The sequence below is a fragment of the Pezoporus wallicus genome, unplaced genomic scaffold (assembly GCF_028554395.1).
Source record: "Pezoporus wallicus isolate ANWC-B61680 ecotype Strahan unplaced genomic scaffold, APGP_CSIRO_Pwel_v1 contig_14689, whole genome shotgun sequence".
NCBI classification, from domain to species: domain Eukaryota; kingdom Metazoa; phylum Chordata; class Aves; order Psittaciformes; family Psittacidae; genus Pezoporus; species Pezoporus wallicus.
In genome coordinates, this window is record NW_026637698.1 from 849,708 (window position 1) to 872,261 (window position 22,554).

The 22,554-nt window shown below is 55.8% G+C and overlaps 2 protein-coding genes across 8 annotated transcripts in view; both read right to left on the reverse strand.

The window, feature by feature from the left end:
• LOC130598136 (C-factor-like) overlaps positions 1-15,360 on the reverse strand; it is a 120,075-nt gene extending 104,715 nt beyond the window's left edge. The window contains exon 1 of the mRNA XM_057407274.1: positions 15,353-15,360. The gene's annotated coding sequence lies outside the window, so the exon portion shown is untranslated. The remainder of the gene's footprint in view (positions 1-15,352) is intronic.
• On the reverse strand, positions 6,391-22,554 carry TMEM240 (transmembrane protein 240). 7 transcript variants are annotated; one of them, XM_057407280.1, is made up of 5 exons: positions 22,061-22,554; positions 21,194-21,456; positions 20,858-20,964; positions 10,336-10,544; positions 6,391-7,529 (listed from the first exon to the last, which is right to left on the reverse strand). In XM_057407280.1, exons 2-5 carry the CDS (start codon positions 21,248-21,250, stop codon positions 7,381-7,383), a joined length of 522 nt encoding a protein of 173 aa, XP_057263263.1. In that variant the 5' UTR covers positions 21,251-21,456; positions 22,061-22,554; the 3' UTR covers positions 6,391-7,380. The 7 variants fall into 7 exon arrangements, with proteins under 7 accessions (XP_057263263.1, XP_057263262.1, XP_057263265.1 ...); XM_057407279.1 differs by having other exon boundaries at positions 22,057-22,554; XM_057407282.1 differs by lacking the exon at positions 21,194-21,456 and adding an exon at positions 21,732-21,779 and having other exon boundaries at positions 22,057-22,551.

A 22,554-nucleotide genomic window follows, 5' to 3' on the forward strand; every position in this document is an offset into this window, starting at 1 on the left:
AAGCAGGCTCCCGCAGGGGCTGCCCTCAGGACCGCTCTTTGCTCTTCAGCTGGGCTTCAAGGGCTCTTTATGGCCACTCGTAAGGATGGGTGGTGCTGCCCTCCCTCACATGAGCTTTGCTCGTGGCCGTGTGATGGAAGGGATCGTGTGTATTAAAGATGGACACTCTGGGGATGGTGCTCTGGGGAGCACGTGGATGCTTCGGTGGCTTTGGTGTGTGATGAGATGCTCGGTGGCCGGTGCTGTTTGTGTCCCAAGGGGTCAAGTTCTTTCCCCGTCTTGGGCATCCCGGGGGATGCTGCTCCCTCTGACTGAAACCTGGTTTTTTTATTTCCCTTTCAAAGTGGGGGCATTTCTGTGCTTCCTACTTGGAGCTCACTGCTAGGATCAGGCCTGTAACCCACAGAGCTGCTGCTGTGCGCCTCAGCCTCCCTTCACCCTCAGACTCCTCAACCAGCTTTGCACATCCATGCTCTTCGTGCTTTGTGTTCTACCCCTGGCAGCAGGAGATGCCTGTTTGCACCGGCCCAGCACTACGGATGCATCCCTATCAAACCCCAGTGGTGAAGGAGTGGCAGAGGTTGTGCAGACAACTTCTGCTTGGGTCCCGTCCTCCAACCCTCTTGTCTCCATCTCTTCCCACTGCACGGAGCGGCTCCTGCCTGTACAAGCTGATGCCGTTTCTTCCCTGACAGTGTTTTGGGAGCTGGTGGGATAGGTTCCATCCAAATGATCCCATTGTTGGAGCTTAACAGCCTTGTGGGTTGTGGCACAGGAATGTTGGGATCATGGGGTAGCCGATGCGCTCTGCACTTCTACAGCCTGGAGCTACCGGAGATGTCAGGCTTCCAAGTGCTGCTTCAGTCAGGGGTGACAGGGAATGAAGCTCTCCGTCCGTTCTCTCCCTGCTTGCACATCCCTCCTCCTTCCTCCACATCCTGTGCCACCTGGGGCTGATGAAGCCCCCCCTGAATCCTTGCCCCCCTCCTTGGGGGGGTTCATGCCTTGCTGAATGGCTGCGCCGGGCACTCTCAGTGCTGCTGCCCGTGGAAGGCAGCAAGCAGGGAAGAACCCAGCACTGCTCCGGCCTCAGCACCGGTTTCAGCACAGGGCCCTGCCTCCCCCACCAGCCTCCTCAGTGCATTCACTTTGCTGTCAGCCCACGGCATCAAGGATGTCCCTGTGGAGGTGGCACCCAGCGAGCTCCATGCGGGGATGCTGAGGAGCAACCCCAGGCTGAGGCTCTCTCCATGGCAGCCGCTGAGCTACGAGCTCATAGCACTTGATTGGCACAGTGATTTCTATGGGAGAGCAAACCCGAGGGCAGAGGGATGAGGTAGCGTCCATCACCCCCATCCCTGCACTGCCAGCGTGCTCTGGGCTCCAGCGCCGCAGCTGGGAGGCAGATTTACAACGGGGACATTTATCCATCCTCACCTGCCACCGCTGAAGTATTTACTTCTGCCTGGGAGGAAGGTGCCGCTGTGCACTGTCAGCCTGTGTTTGTGTTTTGGAGGGAGAAGCACTCAGGTTCTTTTCTAACCCTCTCTCTGTGCCTGCTCCCATTCTATTGCTACGTTATTATTACCCCCGTGTGGGGTTTTATGTTAAAAGTGGTGAATTTGGTGACTTTGTGCTCTCCGTAACGCAGCCCCTGCCCTTGCTGCACCAGGAGGCTCTTTGCTCATGGACGGAAGCCCATCTGCTGCTGGCACCCAGATGTGAGCAGCAGGGCTCTGCTGGAGGGATCCCAAGAAGAACGTGGCAGAGTTTCCATGTCCCATGGGTGCTCGTCCCCGTGTTCCCCAGGGAGCAGCCTGTCAGGTCCATGCATCCTCTGCCCAGGGATGCCCCTTCCCACCCTGCTTCTCCTGCAGCCTCCTGATGGGCATCCCTGAGCCAGTGCTTCCACAGGCTCCCGGTGCTCTGCTGGAGCTCTGGAGTCCCTCGGGCACTGGGATAAGGCAACGTTTGCCCATCTGAGCTGCAGCAGAAGAGGACCCAAAGGACTTCACTCAACCAGATGCTCAGTAGGTGCCACCAGCCTGCTTTACCCATCGCCTCTTCCTATCAAGCTCCAGCAGCAGAGATTGAGTGCGTGGTGAAGGGTCGATAGGGTCAGATCTTGCTTTGAATGACCTGGGGCAGCCGGGCTGCTTTTCCTTCTCTTTCCCCTGATTCCTCAAGGCAGCTCAGCCTTACCCAGTCTCGGTGATCCCCCCTGATGAATGGCATCTCCTGCAGCGAAGCTCCTGCAGCATCACCGGCCTATGAGACGTTATCAGTTCTGTAAGGGGAGCAGCATAAGGGTGGCTCAGAGTGCCCAGGCTGCCTCTGCCCTCCCTCTCGTTGTCCTACCTCAGCAGATCAGATCGTCTCTCTCTTGCTGGCCATGTTTCACCCCCAGACAATCTGAGATGCCATTTCTGCAACTGTCAATCAGTTCCATGACAACAGCTCCCTGCCTTGCTGCCTGGGTGCTTTTATCCCCCTGCTGCTGCTGGGGGGGGTTTATGCTGCTTGGGGAGGGGGTGCTTTGCTTGGGTTTGGGGTGGTTGTTGCTGCTCTGCTTTCATGTAGCATCTCCATGAGCAGAGCAAGTCGTCCATCAGCATCTTTGTGCACAAGGACTGGAGCTCACCTCGGTGTCAGACTTGTTCTCTTTGTGCACGTGAGGTCCTCTTCCAGGGGAGGAAGGAGCAGGATGAAGGGTGCTGAAGGACGGGTCCCTGGTGGCAGATTTTAGTACCGATAGAATGGGAAATGAGCCCAAGCTCTCGCAGGTTTCCTGCACCTTTCTTCCATGCTTGCCCTTGCCGGCAATAGGCAGGAGAAGCCACGCTCCTCTGGAGGCAGCCTGCACCCAGAACTGCTTTCCACAGCAAAACCTTCCTTTTAGATCAGTTCTGGACCTTGGAGCTCCCCGGTGCTCGCAGTGAGGTGAAAACCTGGGGCAGCGCCCTGGAATCCGCACACAGAGCAGGGCTGGGCACAGCTTCTCCCTGCACCATCCCAGCCCTGCTTGGGCCTCCTCCTCCCCTAACCCCGAGCCCCAAAGCCCTGCAGTGCCCCCAAGCACCCCCCAAAGGGTTGGGAAAAAAAACACTCAGATGCAAAACATGCAAAAAACTATTTTACTGACAAACAGCAAAGGACGGGGCTGAAGGCTCCGGCGCTGGACGGCTCCTCTATGGCACAGCCCCAGGGCAAGGGAAGGAACGGCTCCACCACACTCACCCGTTGACCCGAGGGAAATCACAGTGTGCTTTTCCTATTGCCTCCCGCCACCCCGAGCCCTCCGCTGCTCCCCTTCGCCTCGGCACAGCACTCACCCCCCCGTACCCCAGCGCAGGCTGCTGCGGGTGACCCTTGCCTGGGCGAGTGTATTGAGTAAGAGAAATTGGCCATTATTGCTTTTCAATCACAGCAAAGGTCATGCTGCGATGAGGCTTGGAGCAGAGCATCGTCTCCCTGCGTGCGCTGTAGCTCTTCCTGTCTGATGCGTGCAAACCCGGTCTGAGTGCAGAACGAAGTAAAGGAGGATCAAGGAAAAGAGCATCCCCGAGTCCTGTCCTTGTATTCCCACTGCAGAGCACTATTGACACCTATTCCTGATCCATGTGCTCTTGCCCTGCAAGGGTTCCCACTGCCTTGGTCACTGTGAGCTGCGGGTGCTCAGTGCCTCACAGCCATCCCTCCGGTGTCCCCCCCTCCATAGGAATCCCAGGGCTCAGCTTGGAGAGGGGATGGAAACTGGCAACCCCGCTGGGAAAGACATGAGTGAAATGAAGGGGAGGCTCTAAAGAGGAGGAATGGACTTCATGCAGTGAACACGGGATGACACACATGGATCTGAACACAGGGACACACACAGGAGCGGGACTGGGGAGAAAGGAGGTGGCAGGAACAGAAAGAGGCTGGTGTGGAATGGGTTTAGCTCCATGATGCCCTCAGGGATCGCACTGAGGGGTAAAGGCATCCTTCAGCAGTGCTGGTAAAAAGGATCTACAGCTTGATAGGCTGGATTTCCCTTCGCACACCTCTCCTATGCAGCTCATGCCATTCGGGGTGCAGGCAGCCGAACCTGGGCTCCTCACACCAAACACACAGGAGAACATTCCCAGTGCCAATGCCAGCTCTGAGCTCCATCTCTGCTCTAAAAATAGCCCCTCCTGAGGCGGCACAACCCCCCCCACACACACACACTACCCGAGGCTGCAGAAGCCTCCCTCAAAGCATCTGGTTGGATGAACGCTGAGACGTGGCGCACGCTTCCCACTCCTTTGTCCCTATGGAGCTGCCTTTGCAGACACAGCTGCTAGCCGGATGCTCTGCATCCCTGTGCTGTCTCTTGCCCGGGTTCTGACCATGCCCTTGCCTAGCCCTGGCCTTGTTGTGTCGACTCCCTGATGCCAAAGTCACGTCCTCCCAGCTGAACCCTGCTTGTGTGGGGCTGTTGCTGGGTTCGGGGGTTGTTGTTGTTGCCGTTGCTTCGATCGACGTTCTCTTTGAGTGTGTGTGAAGACTGGATCAGAGGCAGGAGAACAACAAACGAGTCAACACGAGAACACCTCGGACAATTAAACAAGGAGAGAACACCCCCACGACCAGACAGAAGCGAAACGAACACGCATGCGCAGGAGAAGACGGCAGACTGGAGACAACCGCGCTGCGAGCGACAGGAGCAACCTCACTTGGACAGAGGAACAAGAGGCCGCACGTCAGAGAGGCTCACACCTCGAGCAGGATGGGGTAGGGGCAGGAGGGCTGGTGTGAAGCAGAGAGAGAGCAGGATGCGGCGCTGGGCATGGCGCTCTGCTATACCCAACACAATGCTCCGTGGGCTTGGCTTTGCTCCCCAAGGAGAAGACATTGGCAGACCCTTGGGAACAACAGTCTCCTGCACACCACCACGGGTGAAATAACACACGGGACCTGGGCTGCCCCTGTGCAGGGAGAGCTCATGGAATCACTGCTTTGGGTGAAATAAAGCTCATCCAAGCCCAACACCTTCCCCTAGAGCAGGTTGCTCCAAGCCCCGTCCAACCTGGCCTTGAACACCGCAGCCTTACGTGGTGTGTAAGGTTATCCCATCCCAGCAACAGGCGTATTCTGGTCTCTGTGGTGAGGGTCACACCTACAGCAGTGTCCTAGGCTCAGAGGAAAGGGCACCTCACCCCAGGAATCTGACCTTGTGTCTCTATCGAGCTGTTTGACCTCCTCCTTGCACAGAAGAGGCACCGGATCCTTTGGGTCAGGAACAGGACCTGACCTGACTGCACAGGAAGGAACTTTCCCCTTATTTATTCAGGATGAGACTCAAAGCCCTATTCAGCTCCCCAGGATGAATCCCGTTGGTTTAGTGTGTGCTGGGACAACCTCGCCCTGTGAGGATACCTCTGGTTCCTTTGACTGTAGGACCAGTGAATTACTCCCAGTAAATCCAATTGCACCGAGAGGATGTTTTGGCTGATTTGCTGGCTACGTGCAACCAAGAGAGAGGGTAATAGCTGCAGGCACAGCAGGGTAAATCCAATCTGTTCTGAAACAATGGGAATATCACGTCAGATGTTCCTCTCGCTATTCCAGAGCCTCCTGTTCTTCTGCAGTTCTGGTGTGGATCAGACTTAACCATGGAAATCTCATCTTTAATGATAACTCAGCTAAGGCCAGTTGCTAGAGCAGGGCAGAGCAATCAAACAATAGGAGGCCACTGACAGATTCAAGGAATCCATAGAAGAAAACAGCAGTTTCTGGTAGTATTCCTCATCCTTTTGTTCTGGATGTTTTCCCCATGTAAAGCCAAGCCCATTCAATACAGAATGATGAATGAAGGAGAAATGATTGGGATTCAGGGCTACCACCTTCAATATTTGGGGCTAGCATCTCCCTCCCTTATTCCTCTCAATGAAATCCCTCTCTTCCCACTGCAGTCAGCAGGGATACTGCTGTCTGCTGCCCAGCCTGTGCCAAAGCAATGCAGGCTGGGGGCATTGCTTCTGTCCCCCAGCAGAAGAGGACTGCTACAGGAACCAGATACCACCTCGTTGCCTTGGTGCACATGGGCTTTAGCAACACATTCAGGCAACTCTTACTGCAAGTGAAGGAGGTCTCCGGCTGTTGAGGTTGGTTTCAGACACTTGAGAGCTCCCTGGAAACCCACACCTAAGCTGTGACCAGGGGAAGCAAAGGCAAAACCTTTTAGAGCATCCTCGCACTTTGATTCCACCCGTTATGGGGACGTTGGGCTCTGTGGATGAGTTTAGCTCCAGGCCCACATCTCTCTGTGTTCCTCAAGCCAAGCCCAGCCTGGTGCTGAGGTTATTTCAGCTTGGAGCAGTAACACAAGAAGAAGGTGGCTGTTCATGTGCGGGAGGAGTGAAGGGTAACAGGACCCTCTCTGTCAGCATTCCTAGGGTGGTACGAACCCGGACCTCAGGCTCACCCTCCATGCAGAGGGGAGAGCAGCTCCTTTCCTCCAGGCAAGGGGTGGGTGGTGGTTTATGGAGCAGAGGGGTATGGTCAGGGTGTGAGTCAGATCCAACATTGTTCAACTCAATACACTTCTCCCCCCCTATCAGGAGCATCTCTGCAGCACTGGTGAAGAACAACAGCAGTGGCATCAGCCAGGTACCACCAGTATAAAAGTGGTGGAAACCAGGCAGCACCAGCCCCCTTAGACAGACTGATCCCTTACAGTGCTGTTCCCCTGGTACTGAGATGTCTTGGGTTGCTTAAGGCAGGTTTCAGTGTACAGCAATGCAAACAACAGATCAGTTATATATTCCCAGGACTTCCTTCCCCCCCACAGCAACTCCCCAGGCCAGGAACCAAAGCAACAGGGATGCTGTGCCTCCACAACCAGCGGGCAGCAGTCCCCTTCCAAACCTGGGCCCAGCCAAGCCATTCTAGCAAGGGAAGGAACAGAGCAGAGCAAAACCAAGCTGAAGGACCAAAGGAACGGGGGGACTCGAGCTCCTGGATGAGAAACTCTGCATCTTCTTCGTGTTGTCCCAGCTCCATACCCTCAGCCAACATTCCTCGTCGGGTAGCTGGATGTGCAGGGCAGCCGTGAATGGCAGGAAAAGGGGGCTGACAGGATAATGCAAATCTCTTTTCTCTTTTGTGTCTGTTTGCTTTTTACATATGTACACAAGTCTGACAATAAAAGGTGGAACACAGTGCAATGTCTTGGCTGCGTAGCATCCAGGACCGGCTTAGTTGTGCATCCTGGTGTGCCCCAGGGACACCCGGGGTGGATGAGTAAAACCGTGTTCTCAGCTGGCTTCCACAGAGGAGCAAACCTGTAGCTGTTCCCCTGCCAAAAGAGCAAAGTCCTCTTCAAAAGCTCCCTGCAGTCTCTGGAGGGGAAGGCGTTCCTCAGAGGTGCCGTGGGCTGGGGTGCCCGTTGTGGTACAGCTTCTGTTTGATGTGCACCATGTTCCCGGTCGCCTCCTCGTACTGCCTGTGGTGACGTTTCCTGAACTCCTTTAAGTTACAAAATTTGGGGATCCAAGACCAGGAATTGTCTGGAAGGCAGAAAGAAGGGAGATGAGGGATGACGGGAACGGCAAGGCCCTTGTCTGAACACGACCACATCCACACCTCAGACATGACCCTGAGCAGGCAGAACACAAGGAGCAGCTCGTTTCAAGAGCCCCATCATGACAGTGAGGGTGGGAGTCGGAAGAGGCAAACCCCAGCTTCTTACCCTTGGTAGGAACCAACCCCTTGTGTGGAGCCCTATTCTTTGTGCGTGCCAGGCTGAGAGCAGGAGCAAGGTTCAGCAGAGGCAGTAACCTCACAGTGATTGCTGCTCACCGCTGTAGCGGGCAGGGAGCAGCCCTGGGGACCAAGCTGCACACGTATCAGCATCCCTGTTCCACCCCGGCTCTTTGCTTCTGCCCTCTGAAACATGGGCCAACTTCCCACAGCAGCCTGTCCCACAGCTCGCAGCCTACGCACCCTTCCCTATAGCAGTGTTTCAGCTGCCATTCAGTGCCATGAGGGCTTTGGGTCATTCCACCCAGGAATACACCCACAAAGGAGAATTTTCAAGCCCCAAAGAGCAATAGATTGTGTGAAGTTGAACTATTTCAACTAGCGTGAGGTGGTACGTGACTGCTCCGACCAGCACTGCAGTTACTATGAGGTACAACCTGACATCTGAGTTTCTATGGAATGTTTTCTATTTTAAGCCATCTCTTCCATCAGGAAGGAGCCATAGGTTATTTGAACACACCAAAATTTAAGCTGATGAGGCCACAATGTGACATTGAGTCATTGCTAAGTGCTACTCGCATCTTTCAGGGAGGGCTCTCCATCCTGTACCAGCACAGTGCTCTGTACTCCCCCTATCCCAAGCTGTCACAGTCACAAGCATCATTTCTTTCTTTAAAGGGAAATCTTGGCTTAGGTACTTGTTCCACAAAGTAGTTATCCTTCCTGCTTATTGCCTTTAAAATGGCTGGATTTATGTAGTTGGTTTGAATGAACAGGCAATATCTAAATGCTCAAGGTTCATTATTTAGCTTGAAATTCCCCAGTGATTTTTCAGCCTGTCTTTAATGAAATGCACTTCAAAAACCCTTTACTGGAAAAAAAAAACATCGTGTCCCACTGGAAACCTCACCATCAGATCAGATGAGGGGGGCTTCCAGGGTCTCCTCTGTCACATACTTGGTTGTGAGGACACAGAGTTGTCAATAGAGCTGGGGACAGTGCAGGCACACAGCTGTGGTTTAAGAGCCGACTGGGCCCATGTGGCTGGTGCAACACCCCTAAAACAGCACTCAGAGACAACATCTCAGGGCAGAAGGGGGTGTCAGCCCCCTGCATCATGGCAGGGGCACTGCCAATGGGGTTGTTAAGGGAGGAAACAGCTGGGTGCAAAGTAAAACTGCATTCTCTTTGTGTAAAGATGTATCTGCGCGGCATACTGGCCAACCTCTTCTTAAACCCTTAGAATATGCATGCACAGGGAGAAAGCAAAAAAGAGCATTCATCTTAAACACTAAATTAATCACTAGCATTACCATTAAGTATTACAACTAAAAGTCTATGCAGTATCCATGCACAAGAAGGGAGGTTAGAAGGTGATAGCATGGATGTAGCCATAAGGGAAGGCATTTAGCGCCTTTAGGAGCAACATCACTGCGCTCACCGCAGCATCCTACCCAAGGCCCTACTGACTTCATGACAGGGATGAGGTCACAGCCACGGGTGGTCTGGTGCCAACCAGGTGTCACGGCCTCAAGATCGGCTCCGACACCTTAGATCCCACTGGGAACCCTGGCAATCGGCCTCCTGCTTGGGCAATGACAGCAGCACAGCCTCAAGAGAGCCCCGCTTCGGGAGCCGCTCAAGCTGCTGGGGATTTGGGAAGACTAATGAGGAATTAATAGCGTTTTGAGCTGGGTTTTTAGAAAGAGGTTGTCCCCTTCCATAATGAGAATTTCCTACAGATACATCTTCCTCTTGCTCTCTCCTTTTCCTCTGCGTTGTACTTTGACAGACACCATCAGTCAGAGTCAGAGGCTGAGATTTGTAGGTACGCTCTTATGGAATTACAAGTAATTTGCTACTTTAATAGTTTTTCTGTCTTTTTCCCCCCATAACAATTGAAGTCCCTGGGATGTTGGTGCTGAGGGAGCAAAGAGGGCAGAGAGGGCCTCTGAAGGAGCATCTGTTGGTCAATCCCAGGATGTTAGTTCAACTAACTGGTCCAAAGGCTAACCAGTACAGCTCACACTATGTTAGTACAGTAACACACAGGCTGATGTCACTACTTAAAGGAAGACACATCTGGAACAGCAATGAGGATGGGAAAACCTCAGCGGATGTGTTCCTGCCACAACACAGCAGTGTCTGTCATTGCCCTCACATTGTTCCCAGTTTATACAAACAACCAGAGGCTGCGCTCCATAAGGATGTGCCTGGCTGCAAATCATATGCATGGAAAAATCCGCACTTCGGGGAAGTTTTGTCTGGCCTGAAACTACCCTGCCCACATGTGCAGACACACACAGGCACCATCTGCCAACCTGCTGATGTTGGCTTCCATCAAACCTCCCTTTGCACCAACACAAACTTCACACTTCCCAAAGCACAGCCCTTGAGGCGAGGATCTGGTTATAACCATGGGACTATTCCTGCTTGGATAAAGAGGGCTGGTGTCCTGGGTTTAAACCTGACTGGGTTTAAACCACGACAGCTGGGTTGTGGCTGCTCAGGAAAATCCCCACGGAACAGGACGCCCTCCTCCCTTTCCAGCAGCCTCAGAGGACAGGGCAAGGGATTGCGGGAGGAGAAGGGAGCCCACACGGATGCACTTACCATACCGTCGGCTGGTTCTCCAGGCTCGCACTGCGTAATGGAGAACCCCATCCATCCACACCAGAAACCAGCTTATACAAAAGCCCAGCAAAAGTCCCAGCATCAGATCAATCTCTTGCTTGGTTACATTGTCAGTCACAAAGTAATTCTCCGAGGAGTCCACCACTGACTGATCCCCGTCGTATGGGATAACATAATGGACATGATGCCTGTTGCGGGGAACAGAAAGAGGGAAAAGCATCAGTGGAGAAGAGCAGACTTTGTCCATCCAGCAGCCAGGGCTGCTTTAACACCATTGCTTCGAGTTCCTACCAGCATCCCTGCGAGCAGAGGGGCTTTTTGGGGGGGCTTAAATCAGCAGAGGAATTGGCAAAGAGTGAGGTAGAGAAGTACAGAAACCTGAAATCACGGCTGGGACTCGTGCCGCATCCCGGACACGTCGCTGTGCCTAAGCCCATCATCTGTGGAATGGGAAATGACATTAAGGGCAGCGTGAGGCTGGAGCTGTCCCTCCGCAGAGACGTAAAGGGCACAAATGCTTTCATGTCCGCAGGCAGAGGTCAGGAACGCTCTGCTCCTGTGAGCACAGCCAGGCTCGAGGGCAGCCATGCACCAAGTGCCTCACAGGGGCAAGACAAGTCCTCTCTGCAGCACTGCCCACGCTGGGGACTTCATGGTGCTGCTCCAGGGGGTGCTGCTTTGCTTCGGGTCCCATCCCTCAGGGTAAAACAAGAATCTCATCTTCCACGTTATTGATTTCCCATACTGTTTCACATACAGGGATGCTGGAGAGGGGTCTTCATCAGGGTTCAAACTAAAACAGGGGAGCTCTTAGGCAGAAGCTCTTCCCTGTGAGGGTGCTGAGGCGCTGGCACAGGGTGCCCAGAGAAGCTGTGGCTGCCCCATCCCTGGCAGCGTTCAAGGCCAGGTTGGACACAGGGGCTTGGAGCAAGCTGCTCCAGTGGAAGGGGTCCCTGCCCGTGGCAGGGGTTGGAGCTGGATGATCTCAAGGTCTTTTCCAATCCAAACCAGTCTGGGATTCTACGACTCTATATTAAAGCAGAACATGTCTACAGCCATGGAGGTAGTACCTAAAAGCATGCCTTGACCTCATCCTCAGGGAGCAGATAGCAGGGATGGGATGTGGGTCTCTTACCCTTGCCAAGCAACAGGCAGCAGTTCCTGCCTGTAGCAGATAGACAGCAAGAAATCTCAGCCCAGGAGCAGCCAGCAGCCTCGCTTGGGTTCATTTGTGCAATGAGGTGATGGAGACCCAGCTTGTGATGATGCTGAACTGCTTGAAAGACCCTGGTTAACTCGGGAAAAGCAGGAAAATGGCAGGGATGGAGTGGGGGAGTTGTAGGGTACAAAAAGTAAGGCAGGTCCGTGTGGGCTGAACATGGGGGATAGGAGGATCCCAGATGACAGGGGATGCATGATGCAAAGCAGAACTGGAAGCAAGCTGCTCTGGAGCCTCTGCATCTGCTTTAAAAGGCTCTTAACCTTCCCTGAAGAGCCATGAGGCTGCCCAGGCTCTGTGCTCAGCCCTTGTACCTCCTCCCACTGCCTGCTTTGGGGACAGCACTGCCTGGGCAGGGGCTGGCTCAAGGACAGGGCACGTTGACCCGGGCTCCCCCAGCACTGCCCATACCAGCATCACCTCCACACACACATCTCTGCCACCTCCACGGACCCAGCCTTGCTCCCACATGCAGGAGAGGAGGCGATCGCTGGAGGCCTCTGAATATGCATGAGGTGCAGGTTGCTCCACAATCATCCCGAGGAACGTCCAAATATTTACACAAACAAGCCTCCTCTCAAAGGAACCTACTGAAAACAGCCCTAATCTCAGCAATGACTTAACAGAGGCCACCTGCACCAGAGGCACCAGCTCCCAGCAGAGCAGGGCTGGGGGACAACGTGGTGCCACGGGGTGTGGATGGGAACCCATCCCTGGCTGCCTGGTACTGCTCCCCATTGCATTCAGCAAAGGCCCCAGCACAAGGCACCAGACTGGGGCAGCAGCAGGAAAGAGATGCTCTGATGGCATCTCAAAGTGATCACAGAGGCTTAGGGCAGGCCCTGGTTGGTTTATACCCAATTCTTAACTGAATTTGGGTAGGGAACAATCTAGAGGCTCTGTGAGGGAGGCTCCCAAAAAGGGAGCTCTTATCCATGAAAGGGAGGGCTCCCATTAATTTAATGAACACAGCTGTGCAGAAGGGGAGAAGGCAAGCCTCACACATACCTCCCATGTGCCATGCTTCCCATCACTGCCAGGGATAACTTAACCGAATCCCTTTTGCTTCTTGCAGTACAGAAACAGCCTAAGGGCTGAGTCCACAAACACCTCCAGGAAACAAGACTGGAATGATCAAGAGGCGCCGGAGCAGGAGCCGGATGCTTCTCCTCTGTATCGCTGCATCACAGCCCACAGCGCAAGCTAAAGCCTCCTCATGCAGAGCATCGCTGGGGCTGAGGGAGCAAAACTATCTCCAGAACAGGACAGAGCCCTTCCTAGGAAGTGTGCGAGAGCTCCCTCCATATGAGGTGTTTTCCTGGAGGCTCTGTACCAGAAGAGAGCCCTGGAGCACAGCTCTCCCATTGCCAAGCCTCCCCCAGTACTCGGGAGCGGGGATGTGCCTGTAGCACTCATGTATGTGCAGAGGCACACACACGCACGTGCCATGGGCCGTAGCACTCCCCTCCCATGCTTCACAAGAGGTTTTCCCTCCCACACACCCTGTTTCCTTCACAGCTCTCGTTCTTTGCTTGCAGGGCACTGAGGGAAGGGACGCAGTCACCTCGTCCCTCTGCCCGGTGCGGGCTGACTCTGCACACTGCAGTGGGATCTCCTCCAGCTCTCCTGGCTTCCTCTGGTCACCACCGGCCTGAATGGCACCTTGAGGGCAGCAGTGAGGGACTGACACTCGTGCTGTGGCTGGGGCTCCTTTCCCATGCACAGGGAACTGTCCCCAGGGGCTGGTGATCTGAGTCCCTGTTCCTGGGCTGTAGCTTCCAGACAGTCACGGGATGGTTGAGGTTGGAAAGGATCCCTGGTCCAACCCCTGCTCAAGTACCCAGGACCACGTTCAGATGCCATTAAACATCACCAAGGAGGGTGAGCACAACCTCTCTGCACATCCTCATGGAACCCTCACGGTAAAAACATGCTTGACCCTCCTGTGTTTCAGTTTGTGCCTCTAGTCCTGACACTGGGCACCGCTGCAAAGAGCCCGCCTCTGCCTTTACACCCTCCCTTCATGCACTTCCATACATTAAGATCCCACCTGAGCCTTCTCCTCTCCAGGCTCCACAGCACGATGAGTCTGGGTCTGTGGGTCACTTAGATCGAGAGGCTGGAGGGGAATGGGGCAGACAAAAGGACACAGGCTGAGGGTGAGCATAAGAAGTGACCATTGGCTTCCAACGTTCCATAAAGAGGGATTCAGTCCTCACAGTATCCCTGGGTCATCCCTGTGCCTGTACAGCCTGAAGTCGTACGGGAGAAAGGAGTCGGCCCTTGTTGTATGGTGAGCCACACAGCCCAAAGGCAATTCATTGGAAGGCAAAATTCAACAGAGAGAGGAAACTTTGACTTGTCCGGATGTGGCAACCGAATTTTCCAGCTCTCAGAAACCAAAGCTGCATCCCAGCTACAAACTTCCCTAACAGAAAAGCCTCCAGTCACTAAAGCATCCCAGCAAAGCACTGGAGGCCCTGTCCTGCCACCGTCCAGGCAGCTTTTGGGAACCCTGCGTGCCCTCTGCAGTGGAATGCTGACCCCAGTTTCCACTGGGAAGGCTTCAGCAAGGCTCAGGGAAGCCGGACTTGCTGGTGCAACAGTTTTCCTGCTGCAGCTCAAGTCCTTGGGTACGTTACAGGAGTGCTTCGGAGGCACGGGCACATCTCGGCGCGTTATTAATAGTGCGCAAAGGTCCAGTGTCCCCACTGTGCACCAAGGGAATCGGAAATTGGAACGTGGCCTGGATGCCTCTGGGGGCTGCAACCAGTGGGGGAATGTATCACCTCCGTGCTGAGCATAACGGGGGTGCAGCAAGACACCCCCCAGCCCCATGCCAGTGCACCTCCAGCGAGGGCAGACAGTGCTGGAGGTCAGCTCATATATGTGTATGATGAGATATATATCATATGGTGATGTAAATGTGACTGTTTGCTCTGATATACATCTATTAGAGCAAAGGCTTTTGGCCAAACCTTGTGTTCAGAACGTGGCCACCCAGGGGCTGACAAAACCCTCCAGCCAGTGCCTGTTTCACCAACCAAAGGCCTTCGAGAGGACAAAACCTTCCTTCATCCTTGCATTGCCCTTAGCCAGCAGGCAGACCTCGACGTGGGTGTGAGGGCTCTGGGGTTCACAGCACAGAGCTGTCACAAAGTACATGTGGTCCTCCAAAGGTAAACCCATCCCTGAGCGTGTTCCTTTACAAGAACAAGATGTACCACGTAACCTGAGGGCTAATTCCTGCGCCTTCCAAGCTTGTAGGGGTTCACAACACACCCAGGATACAAATTATTCCTACTAGGTTAATCATGTGCCACCCCCCCCTTCGAGCCATACTTCACAGTGATGCCCACCCTTGGTGTGATGGAGCTGATGTAATTGTAGGGAAGTAAATGTAACCCCTCTGCAGGCCAGAAACAGCCTCGAAAGCAGGAGTGGGTGACGGCCCGAAGCAAGGGAGAGGCTGGGTTTTCTGGTCCAGGCCCAGCACCAGGCTCAGGTGAGAAGCTGAAGCTGCAGGACAAAGGCAGCACAGTGATGCCTGTGCACGTGTGAGCTGCAGCATCCCTGTCCCCTTTCCCGGTCTATGTGACAAAGAGGGGAGACCTCTGTGCCAAGAGGAGCAGAGCCTTGGGAAGTTTCCCTACAGAGCTGCCCCAAGCGCTATTGTCCCTTCCAGTGACCTTGTGTGTGTGCTGGCTGCTGCAGGCAAGGCACAGCACTGAGCCTGCAGAACCAGCGCCGCTGAGCGGTCGTGGGAGATGCAAAGAGCCCGGCGCTGCCTCCGCACCTCCCGCCGCTGCCCTGCCCTGGGGATGCCACACGAGGATGCTCCGGCTCCCTCCCGGCCTGGGGCCCATCTGGTGGCTCACGCTGCAGTTGTCACAGCCTGGAGTGAGCGGTTCCCCGGCTCCAGCTGCAGCGGGGGTCGGGGCAATGGGGGTTACCCTGCCCTGCCGCCAGCCCCCCCCCCGCCCCGGGCACAGGCAGCCCCCAGGCGGGCCCTGCACAGGGCTGCAAGCGGAGCTAGAGGGAGGCAAAGAGCCCTCCTTGCTCTGCATCCCTGTCTGACCTTGCAGCCTCTTCCGAACGTGCCACGCAGCCTCTGCCAGGCTTTGCCAGCAGAGCCAGCCTGCAGACCGGTGCGGATGGCACCGTGGCCCAAAGGACAACACCGACCCGGGACCCTTGGCACTGGAGCAGCTATTAGAAGGCTAAGAAAGGCCTGGAGGTCTCCAGCACTAGGCAGTGAGCACACCCGCAGTGGGTCTGGGGACAAGGAGGTTTAATGACTTGTTCAGAGTGGTTGGGGAAGGAGGAAACAGGGCAAAACTGTACTCTGCGTACCCCCAACAGCAGTGCTGCTAGCCCAGGACAGGGCCCAGCGAGCAGCAGCATCCAAACCCATGCTGCCACCAGACAACAGAGCTCCAGCACCTCCGGCCATCCTCCCCGGTCACTGGTGCTGCGAGTGACCCAGCATCAGGGCAGAGCCCCAGGGAGCACCCACTTCACACATCAACACTGTGTGCCCAGCCAGATTGCACTGCAGGCTCTCCATGTGCACCAGTTGCTCTGGAGAGGTCTGGCATAGCCTTGTCCGGAGATATTCCCTCCTGGATCACAGCCCAGTGGGAACAGGGCTGAAGTACCCCTCAGATGGACAGGCCCCAGCTCTGCTGCAGGGTGCTGGCATTAGGTAAGGCTGATACCCCTCTCAGTCCTTTCCAACCCTGCTCACGGGGAGAGACTCAGCCAAGGTCACTCAGAAGGTCAGTGGCAAGGAGAATACGTGCCAGAGCTCCTGAGCTCCCCGTCCGTTCCCAGACACGGGACTTCCAAGCCCCCCCCCGGCTGTTTTGGCCGGCCCTCGCTCCATGCAGGTGTCATCTGTTCTCTCCATCTCACCCTGCCTCCACGGACGCCCTTTGGTGTTTTTCCTTTGCATGACATCACCCAGCTCCTGATCTGCTGCCAGCTCTCTGCTTCCAGAGAGGACCCTTTACTGGCTGGGACAGAGACACTCGGACTAGGGCAGTGCTACGCTCCTGCAGTGCCCCATAGCCCTGCTCTCTCCTGGGAACAGGTACATCCCCAGCCAGAGGGGTGAGCTGCCTGCGTGCAAGCAGGCCCCAACACCGTGATTTGGACAGCCTGACTATCTCCACATGCTGAGGACAGGGAGTGCCAAGCTCCCCCAGGGATCTGCTCCAGCAGGCACATTCCTGCACGGCATCAACAGGAGCCAGCAGGAGTGTAAATGAGGCTGTCACCCCTTCCTCCTCCAGCGAGAAGGCAGATGTTAAGAGAGGAACAGTCCCTGTCATACCAGCATGTCTGTTCAGGCTCGGTGTCAGCACCAGGTGCCAGGGCCAGCCCTGTCTCTGCTGCTGATCTCCCTCCAAGCACCATCACTACACGAGCTCCCCTTCCCACCAGGCAGCTGTGGATGCACTTTGCCTGGCCTCAGGGCTCCTGGCAGCTTTGCCCTCCTTGGCTCCAGTGGGAAAGCCCCGGTCCAGCCTAACAGCAATATCCCCCCCTGCATGGATGAGCACATCTGCTCCCACTCGCAGCACAAGGACCATCCGGCTCCGCTCTGGGAGGAGGACCACTCCAGTGGCAATGCTGCCCAGCCCAGGCTCACTCACACTGAGAAGAGTGGCTCTGAACAGACCACAAACATGCACCAGCCTCAACCAACTGCTTGCACTGGGCAGAAGGGCAGCTTGGACATGAAACTCCAGCAGCATAACCCCCAGCCAAACAAGGGGGCTGGACCCTGCAGCCACAAGCAGTCACTGAAACCTTGACCCAGCAGAGCCACAGCTCCCTTCTCCCATCATGGTCCAGCCTCAAAGAGCTCCAGTGACCCTGACCCGCAGGGATGTGCACAGCAGGGGTAGCAGGGTTCAGATGCAGCAGGACCTGAAGATGGGGATGGGTTTCTTCCCCAAATGCCTTGCCCCAGTGACTCTCCCCAGTCACACACCAAGTGCTCAGGACCATGATAAAAACACAAAGTATATTCCCCAGCTGCAGGAAATGAGGCCCTCTCTGTGAGGCAAGGGGTGGCAGAGGGGTGTTTCAGGAAGAGGCAGGAATGATGCCATAAGCCAGCACTTCCTTCCACTTGCCCCGGGACTTTCTTGCTAGACCTATGTTGAGGAAAATGGGCACAGACCTCACTGCCCGTGAGGGGCGATCCCAGCCACAGCCTCCATGCAACCTGAAGAGCAATTTGAGGAGCAGCCAGACCACTCTCCATGCACACGGGTGACTCCAGTGAGCCCAGAGCCACCATGGCACGGCTCACACTGCTGCCTGCCAGCTCCCACCAGAGACCAGCACTGGAGGGACACTCACCATATCCCAGACACCCCTCCTGAGGGGGCAGCAAAACACGAGGAGTGGGAGCTGGAAACAGCCAGGCCCCCATCCCATTGCCAAAGAGATCCAGCTACTGATGCACTAAAGGGCACATCTGCCTTTACCCCCTTCCGGCCATGGTCAGAGACAGGACTCCAGGGCTGCCTGCAGTTTTGTGCCTGGGAAGGGGCACTCCAGCATCAAAGAGCAGCAGGAACAGCCAAGAGCTGAAGTCTGGCCTTTTCCCTGAAGCCTTGCAGGGATGACATGGGACATGGTGGCCTGGGAGGGGCAGAGCCCCACATCCCCAGCACGCCTGGCTCCAGCAGCACTGGGACACATATGGTGCACAGCCACCACCAGCAAGGCAGCAGCTCCCAGCCCCTCACACCAACATGAGCTCAGTGCAGATTCTGATTCCTCCTGCAGAGCACATCCTGCCATGCACTGGATGCCCAAGGCCACCCCGGTGCGGCCTGGGATGCTCAGACCATTCCTGGGGAAGGGGTCCACGCTGGTACCCTGAGGACGGATACAACCAGGATAGGAGAGTAGGAAAACCTTTCTGAATGAATTAGAGGGGTAGCTGACACCACAACCTAGGCGAGGGCAGGAGGGAAGAGCAGTCATCGCAGCCGCTCAGCCTATTGCACATCAATCTTCATTTATTCCAATTCTTCCTTCCATTTCTGCACCATTTACTCATTTTCCCCACTCCTCCCTGCAACACACTGAACTGCAGCCAGTTCCCTCCTCCAAGGACTCCCTTTGGTTATTGGCAAATGAGGAGTCCTGTATCAGTCCCTGGCACCACTGCTCCCAGATGCATCCCTGCCTAGTGCAAGGCAGCATTGCTTATGGCTCATCTATGTGCTCTCAAGAGCTGCACCCAGAGCACTTGGACTGCTGACAAAAAGGCATTCACCAGCACCTGCCTTATAAATCAGAGACCTCAAAACACTGGCACTTGGGCAGCAGTCAGAGCTCACAGTGAGGATCTCAGACCAAACCTTAGCACGAGGCCACACAAGCCCCACAGCACAGTGATGCTTCATGCAAGGGTCTCTCCACCAGAGCATGAACGTGTTGAAATCAATCCTCATGCACAACAGGAGCGATGCCTGGGGCAGAGACTGGCGTGCTCGTTCTGTTGGCAAGAGCCATTGCTTCTCCACACCTAAGGCAACTGGTAAACTTCTGCTTTGTGCCTTCTCTCAGAGCCATATGTGACTATTTGGAAGCTGGTTTGCTCTTTCTAAGAAAGGGCCCAACTATGGGGAGAGGGCCGTGGCTAATTCACCTGCTCAACAGCATCTTTACTGACATACAGTGAGGGGAGAGAGGAGGGTCCCCGTCACCTCCCCAGCCTTGGGCAGAGGGGACACTGCTAACACCACCAGTGAGACCTGACACACCTCAGCCACTCCAGTGTGTCAGTCTATTACCAGCAGCCAATTTTCACCACCACTGAACACAGCTTTGACAAGCAAAAAGGGAAATTGGTTGAAGAGGCAGAGGAGGACTCTTAAACTAGTGAAAAACATCAGGATGACTCCAAAATGTTCCCTAAAAAAAAAGCCAATCCCTGCCAAAAAAAGAAAGGCAAAGATGCTGTGGATATTTCTTGCCTCCAGTCTTCCCCATTGACCCCAACACAAGGTGCCTGAGGCTCCCAAGGAGCCAGGATTGAGGGTTTGCTCACTAAGTCCCTCAGGCCTGGCCGCATCTGGCTTGTACCCTCTTTGCTGCTCTGCCACAGGAACCTGAGGAGGAACCATGGGGAGAACGGTAACAATCACCATCAGTGACTGAAGCAGAGTGGAAGGGCAAAGCGGTTTTCCTTCATTAAACTATATACATCCCAGTTTCAGCTTAGCTTCCTCACCAGGGTCACCAGAGGGATGCGACACCAGCGAGAGGGGATGCAGCTGGTTCCAGAGGATGCTCGAAGAGGGGTAAAGCTCGATCTGAACGCTGGATGTGGCAGGGGAGGGCTCCCCCAGCACGTCCTTTGGCTGGCACAGCCTCGTGCTGCTTTACTTCCCCACAGAGAAGAAACTCTCCAGCAGCAGCAGCAGCAGCAGCAGGCAGGGAGTACCCAGGCACAGGAGGGTAATGAGGCCTCGAAGGGATCACTGACAGCAGTCCCATAGCGAAGAGAGGCATTCGCCCCCCTGGCTCTTAACAGGAGAGCAGCCAAAGCCTGGTTGAGCTCTCCAGCGCTGACACACAACACAAGAAGTGAACCCTGTTCAGGAGGATGAAGCAGTGCCAAACAGCCGTGGGGAGAGGTGGGTATTTGTCCAGTCATAAACTCGCACACAGCAAAGGCATCGCTCCTGGCACAGGATCCACCCCGGCGCTCTGAGCTGACTCAATGCTCCACAAAGCACAGCCCAGCTACCCCTGTCCAGCACCATCACAACTCTCAGCAGGAAAGCCACGGGGAATTAAAAGCTGATCAAAGATTACAAAGCCTCAAAGTGACTCTGCCCTAGACAGCAACGTTCCTCCCTGGGCACAGAGCCTCCAAACCCCATTCCATTTAAGCCACCAACTGCAACACCAGGACCACGAACACACCGAGAAGCAACGCAGCCAGTGACGACAACAGCAGAATCACGAGCGTTTAAATGAAAGTTACTTTCCCAGGGCTCCCAGATGCACATACACAACATGCACACAAAGGAAAATGGACTTCCAGGCCCTCGGAAAACTCTTCTTCCGGAAAAACCACACAGCACCCCCCTCCCTTCATGCAGGAAGGTGAGACACAGCCAGAATGCAAAGATGGTAGCCCAGCCAGCAGCACCCCGCCGCTGGCCACCACCTCGCTGTGCCTTTCCGATGGGATGAGGTGGGAAGGGGCTGGGGAGCCGGGTGAGAGCTCGAATGCAGGGAACTTACCTTCCACAGTTGCAGTGACAAACTCGGTCTTCCCCTCTCAGATGCGGTAAGATGTAATTGTGAAATCTGTCCAACAACGCATTCATGTCCATCAAGCAAGCTATTGCCTGTAAGAGCCCATAACCAAGGCATCTGGTCAACTCTGGATGATGGAATAAAACATTGACTCGAGTTTGATTGCCAAAGACTGAAGCAGTCATAAAGAAAAATAATCTTTGGTGCTTAATGGGGCACATGCACACGCGCACACACACAGAGGTGCACAGGCTGAGGGACAGTGCGGGGAGGGGAAGAGGAGGAGGGATGGAGGGGAGGGAAATAAGCAAAATCTCTTACCATAACGATAGAGGCGCCCAGGATCATGAAAATCATGGTGTTTGCATTCATGGACATCAATAGGGAATTGCCAGCGGTCGGGTCCGTCCAGCCCGCGGACGGCGAGCGGCGGCCGCGCTATTCCGCAGAGCTCAGCCCGGGGCGCATCGCGCTCAGCGCCCGCACGCTGCGGTGCGGCGGGGGGCCCCCCGCACACACGCGTGTTCCCCGCGCCGGGAATGCCGCGGGCTCCCGCGCCCTGCCCCCTTTATGTTTTTATTTGTCTAGGACAGATGTGATAGATAAAAAATAAAAATAATCATAAAAAAAAATACACCCCCACCCCCCCCCCCTAACCCCCCCCCACTTCTCTTTGGCCCCGGCCTCCCCTCGGCCGAGGGGGGTGCGCCACGTCTCCGGGAGCGGGCAGGCACCGCCACAAGCACAGCCCTTCATGCAGCAACTGGAAAGCGAGCCAGCCAAAAACGGGGAGGAAAGGGGGGGGGGGGGGAGAGGAAGGCTAGGGGAGGAGGAGGAGGAGGCAGGCTGCAAAAATCACCCAGTCCGGGGGAGCCTCATTGCATCCTCTTCGCCGAAATCAACCCCCCTCCCGATGGGTGCCATGAAAAAAATACAATAAATAAATAAATACCTCAAACGTCGAAAAAACGGTACCCAAAAATAACCCATCATCACCACCACCACCACCACCCCCCCCTCCCCTTGCCGGCTCCGGGCTGCGTGTCCCCGCTGCTCGGCTCCGCGCTGGCAGCCCCCGGCGCGTTCCCCCCCGCACCGGGCTCCAGTGGCTCCGCACGGGGATGGCGGGGGGGGGGGATGAGCCCCACGGAACCGGCCGCCCCTTCCCCACCTCGGGCATTTACCTACGCGGGGAGGCGAAGCTCCGGGAGCGGCTCATGGCGGGCGGCGGCGCTGCGGACCTGCCCGTGCGGGGCTCCCCCCGCCCCGCACACACTCGCTTCTCCCCAGCGAAGAAGCCCCGGCGGCAGCGGCGCTTGGCCGCATTTCGAGTCCCACACGCCATCCTCACCCCGCCCTTCCTCCCGCCCGGGGCCGGCCCCGGGGCACCGCCGGGACCCCCCAGCCGGGGGTGCGGGGAAGGGGGACACCGGAGCCCCGATTGCCGCCGCGCTCCCTCCGGCAGCCGCTGCCCGCTCCGAGAGCCGCGGCCCCACCGGGGGAAGCTCCAGCCTTTGCCCCTTCTGCTCATGCCAGGGCCCGAGCATCCGCTTGCCCCAAGGAAGATGCCCAAAGGGGCACATAAGGAAGGCTGTGGGCGCCCAGCCCTTCCTTGGCATCAGAGCCAGGAAGGATTCCCACCTCTGCCCACCATCTCCTGGGACATCTCAGCACCCTGAGAA

What these genes read in the sequence shown, in the direction of transcription:
- TMEM240 (XM_057407278.1), bottom strand. Translation starts at nt 21,093, where the DNA reads ATGTGCCCCATTAAGCACCAAAGATTATTTTTCTTTATGACTGCTTCA. An exon ending in TGTCACTGCAACTGTGGAAG is followed by an intron (nt 10,545 to 20,857) that starts GTAAGTTCCCTG and finishes TCCCCGCAACAG; the next exon opens with GCATCATGTCCATTATGTTA. An exon ending in GAGAACCAGCCGACGGTATG is followed by an intron (nt 7,530 to 10,335) that starts GTAAGTGCATCC and finishes TCTGCCTTCCAG; the next exon opens with ACAATTCCTGGTCTTGGATC.